We start from the raw sequence: 20,486 nt of genomic DNA on the forward strand, positions 1-20,486 counted from the left end.
TTTTCGGACTTTCGGAAACTTGCATTAATATTATGAGTTATTTCTGCCCACAAACAATATGATTTATCAAAACTTCTAACTACTCATTAGTATTCAACCACCTCCATCAGTTGTATGAAATTGCGTAGATAAAATAAGTCAAAACCACAGCAATTAATTACGGCTGCCACAAATTATTGCTGTTTTTTTCTTATTTCATAAAACCTCAAACTCTTCTAACCATACACTTGCGATAATAGCGTACTAAAGTCATAAATTTTTTGGTTATAACCAAACACAAATATTCCAAGTGGTAGTAGACATAGTGCACCATTAGTCAATTGAATATTTGTTTGTTTGTTTCTTGCCCAAATATTTCGATTGTACGGAATTTGAAACGCCTTCGACACTAGCAAATTTTACCACCTACCACCCATTACCCTAACGCCACAAGTACTAGTACTACCCTATTTCGAGCAATTTACCCAAATGGTAGGACATTAATCATTTAATAAATCATTTGACCTTTACGACTGCACCAAACTAAACCAAACACATATTACAATACAATTACAATAAATCTAGAATAAATAGAGCCATAACCATAACAAAAACACCTAATTGTGAGAACGAAGGAAAAGGGGAGAACATTTTTCGTAATTTAAGTTGGAAATGAATCTTAGAGAAGAAGAAGAAGAATAAAAGAAAAGTTGGCAAAAACAAAAGTGTTGTGTTAGAAAGCACTCAACTTTATTGATGCGTACAGTGTTTTTGGGAGGTCATAAATACTACTGAAAATATCTTTAAAAAAATCAAAACTCTTTAACAAATTAAATCTTTTCGATAGATATCGCGCCCACTAGTCATTTCAGTGGGTCATCTCATAACTTTTGGACCAGTATGGCAACGGAAAACATAATATCGCTTTAAACAGTACCACAACGAACGACTTCACTTAGGCACGAAGGTTGAATTTTTTTCATTTTAGTGACATTTTTTTAAATATTGGAGATAAAGAACCCGAAGTTGTGGACCGGCATTGCCCATCTTTCAACTGAAACAAAATTTGACGACCAAATAGGTTGATCAGTTCGAGAGTTATCTTGCTCTCCACCCACTACATATGGTGATATAAGGGGTTTTTACACCTTTCAGGCTATTTCCTCAAGAAGTATGGACTTGCCCATGAAAAAAACATTTACCGTCGTAATTGAGGCAGCGAATGCAAGTTGCTTAAACAAAAATCAAAATGATTCGAGAGAAGGTCTCAAAATGAACTTATCCGAAATTTTATGTGGGAGGTACCCGAAAGGGTAGACAAATATAGTCCACACCCTAAACTTTTTTCTGTTGAATTTCAGAATGATAATGATTGGCAACAAGAAGCGACAACAAAATGCGTAATATTCAACAGCTTTGTTATTGCAAGATTTTACGCAAAATGTGTTTAAAATGTACACATTTTGAGTTGCAATTTTAGAAACAATTTATTGTAATTTTACGCACTTTCTTATGTAAATGTATGCAAAAGTACCCAAATAATTTCTGAATGTGTTTAATAAAACTACATTTTGAATACGGGGAAAAAATTGTTATATATATATTGCAGACTCCTAAAATTTAATTAAAATTATTTATGACACTTAAATATATTTTACACTTTAATGCACAACTTTTTCGGCTTTTAATATAATTTGTTAATTAGTACGCACCTCCTAAAAATAAACAAAAAATCAAAGTGATTTTCATTGCAATTTTCATCAATAATTAAAAAATATGCGATTTTTATACCCTCAGCATTTATGCTAACGAGGGTATATACACTTTCATACGGGCAAAATGTGCCTCATCGAAATAATGGTTTAAGACCCCAAGTATTTTTGTACGAAATCCGTTTCAGACAATTTAGAGTTGATTTAGCCATGTCAGTCCGTCTGTTTGTCTGTCCGTCTGGCTGGCTGGCTGGCTGATGCGCACGATAACACTCGAACGGAGCAACCGATTCGGTTCAAAAGTTGGCCTTCGTAATATTTTGCCCAAACTTAGTTTAAGTTCGAAGATGGGTTATATCGGTCCACTCCTTCCGGTACGTCCCCCACAAAAGTTCGAAAATGTTCGGAAAATTTGTGCGCACGATAACTCCTGAAGGGAGTAACCGATTTGGCCCACACTTTGTACATCGTGAAAGTCCTACCAGACTTAGATGAAGTTTAAATATGGACTCAATCGGTCCACTCCTTCGGGTACCTCCCACACAAAATTTCGGAAAAGTTCAGTTTAGGACCTGCTCTCGAATCGCTTTGATTTTTGTTGTAACAACTTGTATTCGCTGTCCCCCATACGACGGTACAAGTTTCATAAGGGGCAAGTCCATACTTCCTGAGAAAATAGCCTGAAAGGTGCACAAAACCCCTATGACACCGTGTGTAATGGTTGGAGCGCAAGATAATTCTCCAACGGATATGCCAATTCGGTCCAAAATTTGGCCTTCGTAAGATTTTGTCCAAACATAGCTTAAGTTCGAAGATAAACCATGTCGGTCCAGTCCTTCAGGTACCTCCCTCACAAAAATTCAAAAATCTTCGGAAAAAATATGCGCACGATAACTCTTGAAGGGAGTGACTTATGTAATCCATACTCTGCACATCCTAATATATCTACCAGATATAGATCAGGTTCGAATATGGACTATATTTGTCCACTCCTTTGGGTACCTCCCACACAAAATTTCGGATAAGTTCACTTTAAGACCTGGTCTCGAATCTCTTTGATTTTTGTTGAAGCGATTTGCTTTCGCTACTTCCATTACGACGGTAAAAGTTTTTTCAGGAGCGGGTCCATATTTCTTGGGAAAACATCCCGAAAGGTGTAAAAAGCCTTATGTCACCATATGTGGCTCTCGAACTGTTCCCCCGATTTAGTGCAACATTTGGCCTTCGTCATATTTTATCCAAACTTAGTTTCATGGGGCAATACCGGTCCCCAACTTCCGGTACTTCTCCCCAATATTTAAAAAATGTCACTAAAATGATAGGACGATATCACTTGAATGGTGCAACCAATTTGGTCCAAACTTTGGATCTCCTAATATTTTGTCAAAATTTAGTTTAACTTCTAAAATGGTCCTCCCTAAGGGTACCTCCCCCGCAAAAGTTCAACATTTGTGTTAATTCCTAATCCACATTTTTGTCGGCAAGTTCAAATGTTGAAAAAGGGCCACAAAATTCTGAAGAGACGCTAAATACATTCTATCTGTCCGTAGATGAAAGTTGCAATTCACATTGGCTGAGGGTATATATCTGTCGGCAAAGCCGACTGGCACTTTTTTTACTTGTTGGTACAGAAGTCCATGAAAAAGACTCATTAAAAACCACGATTTATTAAAAAATCCACGATTATTGGTATAGAAGCCCGTAAAAAAATAAAAAACCGATTATTGGTATAAAAGTCTATGAAAAATATTCACTAAAAAATCCACGATTATTAGTATGGATGGCCATGAAAAAATTCATTTAAAAAACTACGATTATTGGTACAGAAGTCCATAAAAAATCCACTATTATTGGAGGTCCATGAAAAAAATCATTAAAAAATCCATGATTACTGGTATAGAAGTCCATGAAGAAAATTCATTAAAAAATCCACGATTATTGGTATAGAAGTCCGTAAAAAATCATTAAAAAATCCAAGATTGTTGGTATAGAACCCACGAAAAAAATTTATTTTAAATCCACGATTATTGGTCCATGAAAAAAAATCATTAAAAATCCACGATTATTGGAACATGAAAAAAAATTCATTAGAAAACCACGATTATTGGTCCATGAAATGAAACAAGTTCATTAAAAATCCACAACTATTGGTCCATGAAAAGAATCATTAACAAATTTACGATTATTGAATGCTAAAAATTATTAAAAAATCCACAATTATTGGTAAAGAAATCCACAAAAAATATTAAAAAAATCCACAATTATTGGTAAAGTCCACGAAAAAAATTCATTAAAAAATCCACAATTATTGGTAAAGAAGTCCACGAAAAAAAAAAAATCATTAAAAATCCACAATTATGGTAAGAAACCCATAAAAAAATATTAAAAAATCCACAATTATTGGTAAAGAAGTCCACGAAAAAAATTCATTAAAAAATCCACGATTATTGGTATATAAGTCCATAAAAAAAAACATTAAAATCCACGATTATTAGTATAAAAAACTATGAAAAAAATCACTAAAAAATCCACGATTATTGGTATAGATGTCCATGAAAAAAGTTATTAAAATCCACGATTATTGGTATAGAAATCCATGAAAAAAATCACTAAAAAATCCACGATTATTGGTATAGAAATCCATGAAAAAAATCACTAAAAAATCCACGATTATTGGTATTGATTGGCATTAAAAATCCACGATTATTGGTTCATGAAAAAAATTCATTAAAAGATCCACGATTATTGGTACAGAAGTCCATGAAAAAAATTCATAAAAAAATCCACGATTAATAGTATAGAAGTCAATGAAAAATTCATTAAAGATCCACGATTATTGGTATAGAAGGCCATGAAAAAAATCATTAAAAATCCACGATTATTGGTTTAAATCCATGAAAAAATTCATCGAAAAATCCGCGTTTATTGGTAAAGAAGTTCATGAAAAAAATTTAAAATACACCATTATTGGTATAGAAGTCTATGAAAAAATTCACTAAAAATCCACGATTATTGGTATAGAAGAACATGAAATCCACGATAATTGGTATAGAAGTCCATGAAAAAATGCATTAAAAAATCCACGATTATTGGTAGAGAAGTCCATAAAAAACTCATTAAAAATCCACGAATATTGGTATCAATGAACGTAAACAAACAAAACTTACCAATCACACAACGCCGCAAACTTGTCAGCTTCTCTGAATCGTTTCATTCTCAGAACCAATACAAAACCACAAACTTTTCAATGTAAAAAGATGAAAACTGTACGATTGCTGAAATGTACTTTCGGCTATGCTTTGCCGAGTTGTTTCATTCACCACCGAAACAAAAAGAATTTTTGGCAAACATTTGCTGTGCGAAATGATCCACGACACGGTCAGACACACACACATTTGATTGCTTAACAACCCTCCTATCGCTAACATCAACATACTGAACATACTACGGTTGATGTGGTTGATGTTTTCAACCACCAAACGAAAAATTCATTCATTGAATCGTTCATGTGTTTTGAACTTTTCCGTTTTCTATCTGTTGTTGTGGAATTGAGAACTTTTCGCTATTCGTTTTGTTCGCACTCACGAATGTAAACAAAAAAAACTAAACAGTGAGTTGGCTCAACGTGGTTTATGTTTCGTTTTGCATTGTTCCTATGGAAAATACGAAACGAAACGATTGGAAATGTTATTTAAAGTATTTTTACGTACGTATAGAAGTCCACGAAAAAATGCCTTAAAAATCCACTATTATTGGTATAGAAAGAAGTCCATGAAAAATTCTTTAAAACATCCACGATAAAATTCTATATGGAATCCCTGATTTTTGGTACAGTCCATTAACAAATTCTTTAAACAATCCACCATTATTGGTATAGAAGTTCATGCAAAAATTCTTTTACAAATCTACGATTCCTGGCATAAAATTCCATGAAAAAAATCCACGAGTACTAGTATAGAAATCCATGAAATTGGAAATTAATCTTAGAGAAGAAGAATGAAAGAAAATTGGAAAAAAAGTTTTGTGCTGTGAAGCACTTAATTTTATTGATGCGTACAGTGGTTTTGGGAAGCCACAAAAACTACTTAACAAATTTGTTGAAGGCATGACCCTGAAAATTGGACCCTTTCGGGGCCCAGGAATTATGGGCATCTCCTAGCATTAAAATATATAATACTGTAGGCATGATTACAATGATTACCCGCTATTGAAATCTTAACACTATCTCAAATATGGAAGAGAATATGGTGGTTGCATTAATTTTTGTGTTCCACAACGGTGAAGAAACTCGTATTGCAATTTATGCGATTTCGAGAAGCGCTCACACTAACGTAATTTATCTTTTGTTACGCTGTGTTATTTCCAAGAATTTTAACTTTTATCCATATATCTCTACGACCTAAGGTATATTTACATGTGTAATTGTGTTGGTGGTTAGGTTATTTATATGCCACGTTTACACTGTGAATTGCTTTTGTATTTTCTTATATATATGCATGTGTATATATGTGATTGGATAGATGTTATTCACATTTTCTCTTTTCTCAAACTTACATTGTAATTTTTCATCCAAATTGCCTTTCGATGTTACAGACAGAGCTCGTATAAATTCTTCAAATTCTATTGAACCATCCTGGGGTATTGGTAGGTAAACATCCAAAGTGTAACAGCAGCAGAGTATCATCAACACAACAAATACACAGACACAATCGGTGCAAGACAATGTGGCAACAGCAACACGGTATTAGCAAAACATGGAGAGAGAGGAAGAAAAACAAGAAGATGAATAAAGAGACGACATGAATAAATGGTATATTGGTAATTGATCCATAAACTAATAAATGATGAGAACGGAAGATGCAAGCAAACACGTACAATCTATCTAATAGCCATTTTAATGCAACAAAAACAAAAAGTTTAAAAACAACAAAGTTGAATAAAACGCTCAATACAATATAAATCAAAAGAATAGAATAGAATAAAAGAGGAACAAAGACAAATTAAAAATAAACGTAACAAAAGTGCAATGAATATTAATTTCTATAAAAAATCTAAGTTAAAGGAAAAGTTGTGGTCGGAAGGGTCGAATATCTCACAACTCCCAAGACATTGCAACTGTAATGAAACAAATTTGTTAACTCAGTTGAATGATATTTTGATTGAAAGCGATTTTAATAATTTATTATATAGAACTCATTCGAAAGATATATTGAAATAATGATATTCTATTGACAATATAATCGCATCAGTCATATAAAATTTAAAACTTAAAACACAGTTAGAATTTATAAGAATTTAGATTTTCACTTAGGAATTACAACAAAAAATTCTTTCAGTAATGTTGGGTTTTGGGTACATACGAATTGATTTACGTGTTTATGACAACAGGGTGAAGTAGGGGATGGGAGATACCAAGGAACGGTCCTGACCGGTTTTAACATGGCAAAGCCCAGGATTTATCTTGGTCCTTCTTTCATCTCAAGTAGACACTGACCTGGGGAACTGCCTTTAACACCCGTTAAAGTTAGTGAACTAACATGTGCCGCGCGTTCACCCATAAGAACGTTAAAAACTTGGGTTTGGGAGGGTTACCAACCCTCCCCTAGAAAAAACAGCCTACTATGAAAAAACGAAAGAAAATAAATACAAACCCCTCTAAAGTTGACGAACCCCGCAAACGTTTTAAGGACCATGATCTGCGAATCTGCACCTGGAATGTTCGCACTCTTTATAGAGAAGGTGCAGTCTTCGCATTGGCAGACGTACTTGAAAAGTACAAGGCCGATATAACTGCCATACAGGAAATACAATGTATTGAGAAAGGCGTCACAACAACACCTAAAGGTGACGCACTGTATTATAGCTGCAATGACGTAAAGCATGAGTTTGGTTGTGGATTCGTAGTTAGTCGGAGGCTAAAACATCTGGTATCAAGCTTCACTCCAGTGAATGAAAGACTTGCTGCAATTCGAATAAAAGCTAAATTCTTCAACATCAGCTTTATTTGCGCTCATGCTCCCACTGAAGACAAAGACGAACAGACCAAAGATATATTTTACGAGCGCTTAGAAGAAACATATGACCGTTGCCCTGCCCATGACATTAAAATTATTCTAGGCGATTGTAATGCCAAAATTTAAAAGGAGAATATCTTTGGCCCAACAGTCGGGAAATTCAGTCTCCACAGTGAAACATCTGACAATGGTATGAGGCTGATAGACTTTGCAGCTGCAAAAAAAAAGGAATTTAGCAGTACCAGATTTAATCATCTCGATATTCATAAGGGCACCTGGCTGTCTCCAGATCAGAAAACAAGAAATCAAATTGATCATGTTGTGATAGATGGAAGACATTCATCGAGCGCGTTGGATGTACGATCGTTCCGAGGCGCAAACATTGATTCGGACCACTACCTTGTTGCAGCAAAGGTACGCAACCGCTTGAACGTAGCAAACAAAGTACGAACAGACACAACACGTAAGTTAGACATCGGTAAGCTGCAATCACAACAGATAGCCACAGCATATTCCACTCAACTAGCCCAATTGTTTAATCAAAGCACTCCTCATCCCGATAACATATCAGCGCAATGGCAAAGCATTGCCCACTCCATGCAAACAGCCGCAAAATCCATACTTGGATACCAGAGACCTCCACCAAGGAATCCATGGTATGATCAGGAGTGTCGTGCTGCCACCGAAGAGAAAAATGCGGCATATAGGGCTACTTTACAATCCGAGAGAGATCCCGGGAGAAAAGGAGAGAGGAGGAACGTCTTTTCCGCAGGAAACAGAGAGAGATGGAAAAGCGGGAGTGTGAAAAAATCGAGATGTACAGGAGCCAGAATTAAGTCCGAAAATTCTACCAAAGAGTCAAGCATCAAACTGATGGCTTTGGTACAGGCACATCCTCCTGTAGAGACCAGCAAGGTAATTTGGTAACTGATACAGATAGTGTACTCAGTATATGGAAAGAACATTTTTCAAAACTGGTGTTATCCAATAGCAGCGAAGACGACGAAGATACTACAGTCCCAATCCCAGAAGATGGTATTGAATGTATACCACCCAGCCAAGGTGAGATAAAGACAGCAATAAATCGGCTGAAGAATAATAAGGCAGCAGGAGCCGATGGCTTACCGGCCGAGCTGTTCAAAACCGGAGGCGACACGCTGATAAGGTGTATTCATCAGCTAGTTAGCACCATCTGGCAGGAAGAACGAGTACTCGACGATTGGAACCTGAGTATCCTGTGCCCCGTCCATAAGAAGGGAGATAAGACTGTATAATATAACTATAGGGGCATAGGTCTACTCCCTACTGCTTACAAGATCGTGTCAGGAATATTGTGCGAACGACTAAAACCTATGGTCAACGAGATAATTGGACCATACCAATGCGGCTTTAGACCTGGCAAGTCCACCATTGACCAGATATTTACCCTGCGGCAAATCCTGGAGAAGACCCAAGAGATGCAGATCGACCACCTTTTTGTCGATTATAAAGCAGCCTTCGACAGCCCGCTGCGTTCAAAGGTATTCCAAGCCATGTCTTAATTTGGTATCCCCACAAAGCTCAGGCGGCTTTGTAAAATGACTTTAACTGACACGAGGTCCTCAGTTAAAATAGGAAAGAACCTCTCCGAAGAGTTTGGAACCAAAAGAGGTTTCAGACAAGGAGACAACCTTTCGTGTGATCTCTTCAACACCCTGCTGGAAAAGGTTATACGAGAGGCAAACTTCAAAAGAAGTGGCACAATCTACACCAATAGTCACATGTTACATGCTTATGCTGATGAAATAGACATCAGGGGCGATCAGTAAAAGAAGTAACTGATACCTTTATGAAGGTCGAAGGAGAATCTGATAAAGTGGGTCTGGCGGTAAATGTCGAGAAGGCCAAGTTGATGGTGTCGACGCGCAATGCGTCCATTGAGCTCGGACCGACTTTGGAAGTTGGTTCCTATAATATTGAGGAAGTAAAAGACTTTGTCTACCTCGGCACCTCCGTAAACACAACAAACGACATCAGTTGTGAAATAAAAAGAAGAATTGTATTGGCCAACAGATGCTACTTTGGTTTAAGTAAGCAGTTTAAAAGCAAAGCCACATCTCGTCAAACAAAAATAACGCTCTACAAAACACTGATACTACCCGTGCTGATGTATGGCTCCGAAGCCTCTGTACTTGCGCAAGCAGACGTGGCAGTGCTTGGTGTGTTTGAGAGAAAAATTCTTCGAAAGATCTACGGACCAATCTGCGTTGACGGTGAATATCAACGTCGCATGAACCACGAGCGGTATCTGCTATACAACAACATCAATATTGTTAAACGTATCGAGATGCAGCGATTACATTGGCTAGGCCATATCATAAGAATGAGCGATGATGAACCCGCTAAAAAGGCGTATAAGTACGGACCGCTTGGCGGTGCACGCAGAATTGGCAGGCCAAGGAATAGATGGCGGAAACAAGTGGATGATGAGATGAAAAGGCGCGGTATTCCTGAGCCTCAGAATACTGTCTCTTCTAATTGAAACTAATTTTGGAGTAAGTGTGTCACATGAAAAAGTCAGAAAAGTGCTACATAACAACAAGTATTAATCAAGAGGTGCTAGGAAAAAAGACATGATCGCTCAGCAAAATATAGGGAAGTGATTTAGATCTGCTACCCAGAACACTTCACGTCCAGGATGACGTTATATTTCTGATGAGAAGAAAATTATGTTATACTATCACTATGGACTACAAAAAGTGTAGCCAAAGCCTCTCACAAGCCAAATTTAAAATTTAACTACTTTCTTATTTTATGTTAAAAATAAATATGTGTAAAAATTAAACTGTTAACAAATATATTAATAATTTTATTTATTTATATCAATAAAATTTATTTATTTAAAATTTTGTAATAAGTTTGGTCTTTCAATAATTTAGTTGACTAATTATATTTGGTATTATAAAAAGAACATGTTAATTTTCGAGAAAAATATCTGAAAACGTTTTATCGGGAATTGTTGGAAAAATAAAGCATTCTCTTTGCATTAAACTGTTTATATTCTTTTTTCTTTACGGAATATATTCTTGTATTCTTTTTCCCTAAAGTATGCCAAAACAACTGCAAATCATTTTTCTCTTCCATTGCCTACAACAAAGTATACATATAATTGCCAGCAACAAGGCAACAATACAAAAAAACTGTGTAATTAGTTGGTGAATTGCAAGTGAAATTAAATCATAAATCAAGGAAGCGCCACAGGGAAAACTACATAAAAGGAAGCAAAGAAAAAAACTGAAAAAATAAATTACGCAATGTTAGGCAAGCTGGGGATAGGAAGCACTAGCTAAATGCATACTAAGGAACATGTACACATCTTAATAATAATTTTGCAGGTTAAACACAGGATAACACACAGTGTGTCTCTAGAAAAAAAATATTTCCAAAGTGATTATATGTTACCGGAAACCTATAAAAAATTCTTATATGGTGGAATAAAGTTTAAAAAAAAGCAGTCGGAATTGAATAGTTTGTGATCCAATATGAAGAAGTTTTTACTCCTTAAAAGCCAAATCGTTCATTTACTCAAAGAGTGGCATAACTCAAAACTTCTACACTCTACCTTGTGATACATTTTCGTGTTGGTGTTTCTAAAAATTAAACGATTAATAACTGAATTGCTAAGAATGTGGAATAAATCAACAACATTGTTTTGATTAAACGATTAATAACTGAATTGCTAAGAATGTGGAATAAATCAACAACATTGTTTTGAGTTTGTTAAGCACTAATACATTTCAAATCATGCTCGAATTACACTGCGCAGCAGCATTTTTGGGCTGTGGAAAATTCCATTTGGGACTGAAAGACCTTGATTAGTATATTAAGAACGCAAAAGGAAATGTTCGCCATAGGTCAAGTTTCTTAGATATCGCGTGATGAATTTTTTTAATATTCCCCTATAATACTTGGGAAAATAATATAATAACACTGTGAACCGAAATTTTGGGGGGTGAAAAATTCCTTTTGGGGATGAAAGCTCTTGGTGAGTATATACAAACCCCAGAAGGACAGATCCGCCGTGAGTCGAACTTTTGAGATATGGCGTGATGAATATTTTGCTGGAAACCCTATAAGCCCTCAGATATTAGAGTTATATCTTTGTCCGCTGTTGTTTTAGCTTATTTTTGAGATCACATTTCTTCAGCCAAATCAAATGAGGATTATTTTCGTAGAGCATTTTAACCTTCTATCTCGCTTTCTTCAATGTCCTTTTCGTCCTTTATTTTAAGAGCCGCTATAAAAGTACCCCAAGATGACGTTTTTGAGCTTCGAAATGTTCTGCATAAATGTCGGCCAGAAAATTTTAGGTACGGCTCTCATTGACAACAAATCGATTTTGTCGCGTTTTCGTGGTCGTTTTGTGCATTTACCCTGTATTTGTTCAGAAAAAGACTATATTTTGTTTTTTGTATATTCGTCACAGAACATACAAAAACACGAAACACAGTATTTTCCTGAGCAAACAGGGGTAAATGTACAAAATGACTATGAAAACGCGACAAAATTGATTTGTTGTCAATGAGAGCCGTACCTAAAATTTTCTGGCCGAAATTTTTGTAGAACATTTCGAAGCTCAAAAACGTCATCTTGTGGTACTTTTATAGCGGCTCTTAAAATATAGGACGAAAAGGACATTGAAGGAAGCGAGATAGAAGGTTAAAATGCTCTACGAAAATAATCCTCATATGATTTGGCTGAAGAAATGTGATCTCAAAAATAAGCTAAAACAACAGCGGACAAAGATATAACGCTAATATCTGAGGGCTTATAGGGTCTCCAGCAAAATATTCATCACGCCATATCTCAAAAGTTCGACTCACGGCGGATCTGTCCTTCTGGGGTTTGTATATACTCAACAAGAGCTTTCATCCCCAAAAGGAATTTTCCACCCCCCAGACTTTGAGCTCCATTTTGTTGCACAGTGTAATTATCATAGAAAGTTATTTTTTGAGATTTGACACTCTTTGAGTGAATAAGCGAAATGTCCTTTACAAAATGATTACACTATTTGTAAGACTTTAGTGGTCTTAAATTGCTCAGCGAAAAAATCACATTTCGCATTTTTTTTTAAAAAATTACTTTTCCGTTGACCACTCTTGGAAAAGATGCACTCGATCCACTACATTCGCTACCATTCAACAACACCAACCAAGATCACAGACATGTTACATGACAATAACATTCGAATCGCTGCACGTCAAGAAACTAAGCTGACCAGCAATTGCTCCCTCTCTTCCTCTGGAAAGTGCAACATAATCAGTCGCGATAAAGATAGGGACCATGGTGGAGCTCTCGCATTTATCACCTATCGTAATGACAGATGTACACTGACATCTCCACCAGTTCCTTCTAATCTTGATCCTTTCCTAGGATTTATGAGCATTTTATTTCATTCCGGAGATGTTGAAATTAAAATTGTCACCGTGTACACTTCGATTGTTAGCAGCATTGGAGCTAGTTACCACAACAGCAACGTTCATCACGAGGTTTGGTAATCCTACCTTCCGAACGATATGCCTGGTGTGATTATAGGGAACAATATATTCTACAAGAATTAACGCCAGAAGTTCGGTACATTGTTATCGTCACCACGCACCTTCGTGAATTATAAGAAAACCAAATGACATGGTTTCAAAATTAATTCAGAACTCCCTGCATCCATTGCCGCTAACTTAATGCGCCAGGAAAAGTGAAAAAATATTCTGGGAAACGTCTCATAGAGTGGCTAAGTGTTTTATTCCAGAATTCCTCTTATTAGACTAAACTTTTCATGCAGGGCATCCAGATTGGCACAACAACAATACCAACATCCTGCTTAAAACCCATCTGATGACAGAATTGAGCAAGTGTGTGGCTACATAGGGATGCTTTTTGACAATTTTCTCTTCTTCTCCTACATCATGAATTCCATCCTTCCAAACGATGTCACGTGTTGGCTTGCGAATTGCCTTCGTCGAATTCCTAGGCCAAATGTTCAAATATTACATCAAGAACGGGAGTGCTGTAAGTGGAGTCACACATTTCTCAATCTTTATATTGCGAAATTTCCCAATCTACCAGTTAACATATCGATGGTGTCGTACGCTGATTACTGTTCCAGTACTGCTTCAGAGGTTGACATTTCCGACTATCTAGCCACCGCCGATAATTTTTGCCGTGAATGCAATTTCATTTTATTCCCTTCTAAATCATGCCTATAATGATTCCACAAGCATTCCAGAGACTTCTCACATATCAATGAGTGCACCCCGATTCATATTAGATCAATGAGAAGTTTTTGTAGAGTAGTTTTTCATGGCTTTAATACAATATTACTGTTGAAAATTTGAAGTCGCGTGGCCTGAAAATCAAGCCCGGTATTTAGCACGCAAGGCGGGTGTGTATACCAATGCACCACGGTGACACCCGAGAGGTATACCTAGAACAATCATATATCCGTCCACTAGGCATAGACTTCCACAATCTCTTATATACATAAACCGAAAGTGAAAACCATGAAAAACGTCCTCAAAGCACTAGCTGGCACATCCTTCGGCTGGGCTAAAGAAACAAACAACCATTGGTCGTTCTGCTCCAGCCTGCACTTCCTTACTCAGTGATACACAATGCAGAACTTTACAAACAATCCAGAATAATGCGCTCCGAGTTGCAACGGATTGTGTCCTATTGTCGACTGTGGATCACTTTCACGAAAACCGTAGGTGCAATAAAATCCTGAAGCCACATTCTCCGCTAATTTCGGATAGTGAAAGGTAACTCACTGCTCTTAGTCCCTATAGAGAACGTTATTGTACATGGTACCCTAAACCTGACATGCCTTTAAAGTTCTCAAACAGCCAACCATCGACTTCAGCCGTACTGTTACAACAACAACCAAAACCACGGTGGCCGGTTCTATGCACCGGATTAACTCAGAGGGATCTTCGACCTGTTCGTATATTTTTCACTATGGGTGCGGCAACATATACCGAACTCTTTTAATCCATTCCGGGATAGAGAAAACCCAGCCATGGATCCGGGATAGACAAAAATCCTGGGTCATGTACCATATGATAACATCGGTGAGATGTAATGGATGCAGAACAACTGCTATTGGAGTTATGTTGTTGTTTTCAGCGCCAAAGATAAACTGAGATAAACTCCAGTGTGTCTCGAACTTCGCCGTCGGTTGCATCGTATTCGTAGGAATACGATACGCCCCGCAGTCTCCCTAACAACAACAAATGCAGCTTCTAACACCGCATATTGTTGTTCAGCGCCCCGAAAATGCAACGTTTCTGCCATTCAATTGCAATGGTTTTCGCAACAAAGTCTGTGAAATCGTCGATTGAACGAGTCAGATGACGGATCGTACAAGAAGCGGAGGAGGAGGACTTGTCTTCTTGTCCACTACAAACCTATCTTTCTTGAGCTTGTCTCTGGTGACCCATACATGGAATATATAGGGGAAGCAGTAAAGTGTGGGATTGCCGAGGCAGAATTACTTAAAGTTTTTGTCTTGCATTGTATACCTGAAATTAGTTCGTTCGTTCCCTCTGGTGCTAAGGACCCTAGTGCTCATCATGAGCCTCGCCATTTCATCCCAGGCAATGTCCAGAGGGGTAGTACGCTGGCCGAGCCAATTGATAGACGCTCCTAAGAGGATAAAAATATATTGTGGCATCCGAACTGATTAATAACGTCAACGTTTAAATCGATATTGAATCCGGAAAGAAGTCTCACACAACGGCTGCTATTTTCAACGTCGAAACTTTCAACGTTCGAAGAAGTGTGCGTGTTATTTTACCCCACAATTTACAGACCACCCCGAGAGTTATATGGCGAAGAGAAGCATGCTACGTCGTACAAGAGCTCTCTCAGCTGAGGAGGTACCACCACAATTTACGATGAGCCATGTTGCAGATGCCATCTAAAACGCACAATCCTCTAAATCGTTGAGCCCACTCAGAATTAATCGAGCTTTATGACCTAAGGAGATTACATTGAACAATTCATATCTAGCAAAGTCCCACACACACATCAACCGCAATGCGACGATCGTTTCGTTAGATGGTTAGGCTAACATCCTCAGGCATATTAGATGTTGTTGTTGCTAGACAATTTTCGGCATTTGGAGCCCCTATTTATACATCCAAGATTGCAAATTTGTATTTGTAAATTTCAATTTGAAGATTTTTATTTCCAAAGACGACTCATTTGTCCCCCTTCTATTCCAGATTTTTTTTTCAATACGAGTATTACATTCATATTACAGCCAATGGCTTTTTTCCATTACAGACTGAATATATCATTCACATCGAAAGATTTATTAAGTGGATTGTGGTTCAGAACGCTAAGACGTCAACAACATTGTCTGTTAGTTGGCGACGACCCAGGTTCGAATCAGCTGAATTTTATTTTTAAGTTTTTTTTACCTTTTTAGGGGCGAAGGCCATTATTTGTGAGATTTTTTAATTAATTTAATTAATCGAGCTTTATGACCTAAGGAGATTACATTGAAAAAAATTGATATCTAGCAAAGTCATGCACACACATCAGCCGCTATGCGACGATCGTTTCGTTAGCTGGTTAGGCTAACATCCTAAGGCATATTTTTGGCTATGACAATACTCTTCAGCGTAATGTTGGTTTACATTTCCTCAGAATTTCAGCCAAAAACCTTTCTACAAGTGGGGTCGTAAGACACACCCACTGATACGAAGGAAGTCTCTCTTGTTCCTTCCGGGATGCTGTGGGAACATTGTATGCATGTAACAGTCATAGGCTGAGATACATAGCTGTCGACTATGCCGCCTGATTCTTTTCAACCATTTCATTTATGACCCGTACCATGAAAAAGTATTCTTGTTATCTTTTTATTTTTTTAGGGAAAAGGCAAAATATACGAAAATTAATTTCTCGACAACCTGAGTCGATTTGGCTATGTGTTTCGGTCCCTCCGTCCGTCTGTCCATCTAAACCTTGTAATCACGCTACAGGTCGCAATTTTGATCAGATCGTCAACAAGTTTAAGGTTATGGCAACGGTTTTTTGGGACTTCAAAGGTATTTTATTGATTGACTATCTGCAAAAGGGTAAAACAATAAATTCAGAGTACTATTGCGACCTTTTGGATCAATTAAATGTACAAATTCGAAAAAACATCCTGGCTTACAACACAAAAAAATAATTTTTCATCAAGACAACGCAACAGCGCACAAGAGTGTTTTAACAATGGCTAAAATCAACGAATTAAAGTACGAGTTGCTTGACCACCCACCTTATTCTCCTGATTTAGCTCCCAGTGACATTTACTTGTTCCCAAATCTAAAAAAATTCCTTGCTGGCAAGCGTTTTACCTCAAATGAAGATGCAATTACAGTTGTAAACCACTATTTTGAAGACCTTGAGGAAAACTATTTTAATCAAGGGATAGAATTGCTAGAAAAGCGTTGGACTAAGTGTATTGAAGTTTCAGGAGATTATATTGAAAAATAAAAATATTTTTGAAAAACTAACTATTCTCTTTCATTGATAGGCTAAGAAGTTTCCGAACCGCCCTCGTATGTGAAATATTTTATCAGTTGTATTTTTACTTTGTGATCAAATAATTTTATCGAATTTCGGCTATATGAAAATGTTTTTATCGCCGGAAAATCGATACATTTTTCTTCTGTGTATTAATTATTTTGGTTCAGTTCGCTTTAAGTCATTTGGTATAAAAATAGATAGGTGAATATTTTAGTATCTCCCTAAAAGAAATGTTGTGATATCCTACACCACTATCCATGTGCATAAGCTTTTCATCACATATTCTGCCCCGTCCCGACTATAGCCTTTGCTCACTTGTTTTTATACCCTCCACCATAGTAATTAATTGTTCCACAAACATCCCATAAGGGACAAGGGAGACTTATCTCATATCAATGAGTGCACCCCGATTCATATTAGCTCAATGATATGGGACCTACAGTTTATCGCCGAGTCCGAACGGCGTGTCTAAGACACCACTTCTGTAGAAAAGTTGTACATGGCTGAAATACTCAGGAAATGTCGCCAACATTACTGAGGGGTATTTTGCCACCGTTGAAAAGTGTTTTGATGTTGCCTGTCCGGGGAATCGAACCCACGATCTTATGTGTGCAAGGCGGTTGTGCATACCATTGCACCACGGTGGCACCCGTGCCCACCATAGTATGGAGGGCATATATTATGCTTGTTTTTCTGTTTGTAACGCATTGAAATATACATTTCCGACCCTATAAAGTATATACATATATCCTTGATCAGGATAAAATTCTGAGTCGATATAGCCATGTCCGTCTGTTCGTCCGTCCGACTGTTGTAACTACCATAGCGTCCACAATAATTGACCTAGAGAGATGTAGTTTTGCACCCATGTGTCATTTCTTCATAGGCAGGTCAAGTTCGAAGATGAGATATATCGGTCCACGTTTTGATATAGCCCCCATATAACGGTACCTCCCAATTTTCGATATTTTTAGGAGTTTAGCTATATTTTTTGACCGAACTCCTGTAATTTGATATTTGGGGTTCCCATGCTTTGGTATATCTTCCATATAACGGTACTTCCCGATTATCGGTATTTTGAGGGCCTTAGCTATATTGTTTGACGGAACTACTCGTAATTCGAGTTTTGAGGTTCCCTGCAGTTATAAGACTTTTCCATCAAAAATTTTAAAGATAGGTAGATACTTTGATATAGCCCCCATTATTTGATTAGATTTGATAATTTAGGCATTTGGGGTATCCATGGTCGAAAAATGTTTCCACCTAGAATAGTGATCTTAAAATTTTTTTATTTCCTTTATCTAATACCTTAGCAGATGAAGGGAGTTTTCATTATTATATATCTAGGACAAAATAACTAAAAGCTTTGGAAAGAAAGCTTCGCCTTTCTCATTCACTTAAAGTTGAAGTAATCGTAAATTAAAGCAACTGAAATGAAAATAACTTAAATTGCATGCATTTGTATTATTTATATAAATTATTACAAACAAAATTTTTTACAAAATACAATATATTTAATTCCCATAAATAAATATAAACGTTAGTTTATAACTACTTACATTATTTTCATCGAATACTCGAAACACTAAAGAGGCAAATTTACTGGGATCTCCTTGGGGGAAGAATTGTTTGTAGATTTTGATAAAACCCTTAAAGGCGTCAGACGTGAAAGAGAGAATTTTATGATTTATGGTAAAAAACAAACAGACGGGGTAAAACACAAACGAAAAAAAAACAAATATAGAGCAAACAGAAAATATGAACACACGCAAAATTTAAATTATACAATAATCCAAACATAGAAATAAGGACAAACCAAGTTCAAACATAGAAATGTGTGTGCGTGTGTGTGAGCACATGTATGTTTGATGTAATGTATTATGTGTGTGCAATGTTATTAGAGTTGTTATTGTTATTTTGTATTAGTAGGTTTAGTGTTAAGACCACAAATACACGCGCAGCATTTAGTGGCGCCCCAAAATGACAGGCAATGGCGTCATGAGTTACATTACCGAACGTTTGAAAACATCAGCAGTGCCAACCATAATCATCATCATCAGAGTGGCGGCACCATCATCGTCAGAATGGAAGCGGCAGCAGCATTACCACAAAAAAAAGTTGAGCCACAACCGTAATGGTAGTTGAAGTAAACACATATGCCATTTACCACATACAAACAAGGCAGATGGACAGACAGACGGGCGGGCGAACACATGTACGTACACACATTTATTTTTACAACCAAAACGAGTGGCAACATTTCATTTAATCAAACATGTCGCAAATATTTTTATTATTGTTGTTGTTTACAGTGTTTTTTTTTTTTGTTTTTGGTACGTTGTGTTCAACATAATGTAAATAAACAGACAAACAAACGCACAAACACATCCACAAGTAATGGTAAACACATTTATGAATATATCATGGATGACAGGAAACGGAAACAACAAAAATATATTTAAATTTTAAAAAAGTTTTGTGTTTATTTTTTGTTGTCCAACACCAAACACAACCAACCAACCAATTCATGAAGGATGAAGTTTTGTTATGGTAGTTGTTGTTTTTAATTTCAATCATCAACAATTGAGAATGAAATTTAACACACACACGCACATAATATGAAGATTTTAACAATTTTCCATATTTAAATTTTATTTATATTTTATTATTATTATAAGTAAATTTTATAAAGAGAAAATAGAAAGGAAAGGAAATGAAATGAAGGAAGAAAAAAGTAAAATAGGAAGATAAAGTTTTTTATTAATATTATTTCATAATAAAGTTCAATGTTCAGTTTTATGTTGGTAGTTTTGTAGAACTTATTTGCACAGCGTGAAAGTTTGCAAAGAATTAGTTTTTCTTTCGTAAATTAATTTCTTGCAAGTTTCAATATTTTACATATTACGTGGAGTTATACATTTAAAAGTGAAAGTTAGATATGCCCGTGTGTTGGTATATAATAAACTTCATATTATGAAAAAAACCAAAAACAAACCCCGCCAAAGGACCATGCTCTTCGATTCTGTGCCTGTAATAATAATTAGATCTTTTTATAGAGAAGGATTTACAAAGAACAAGACGTCACAACAATACCTCAAGGTCACGCACCGTATTATTACATATTTGAGTGACATGTTAAACCCTAGCACGTATCTTGGTCCCTCTTTTATCTCAAGTGGACACCTAGGTAAAGGTAATGAGCAAACATGTATCGCGCCTTCACCCATAA

At 36.5% G+C, this 20,486-nt stretch overlaps 1 protein-coding gene across 7 annotated transcripts in view; it reads right to left on the minus strand.

The window, feature by feature from the left end:
• Window positions 1-20,486, minus strand: part of LOC141398574 (frequenin-1) — a 156,238-nt gene that overhangs the window by 18,949 nt on the left and 116,803 nt on the right. For all 7 annotated transcript variants that reach the window (XM_073975968.1, XM_073975969.1, XM_073975965.1 and 4 more), the window contains 2 exons: window positions 18,817-18,906; window positions 6,246-6,324 (listed from right to left, as the gene is read on the minus strand). In XM_073975968.1, coding sequence (XP_073832069.1) covers window positions 6,246-6,324; window positions 18,817-18,906 — 169 coding nt within the window. The remainder of the gene's footprint in view (window positions 1-6,245; window positions 6,325-18,816; window positions 18,907-20,486) is intronic.

This window comes from Musca autumnalis, unplaced genomic scaffold (assembly GCF_047663935.1).
Source record: "Musca autumnalis isolate F117 unplaced genomic scaffold, ASM4766393v1 scaffold_3, whole genome shotgun sequence".
Taxonomy (NCBI): Eukaryota; Metazoa; Arthropoda; class Insecta; order Diptera; family Muscidae; genus Musca; species Musca autumnalis.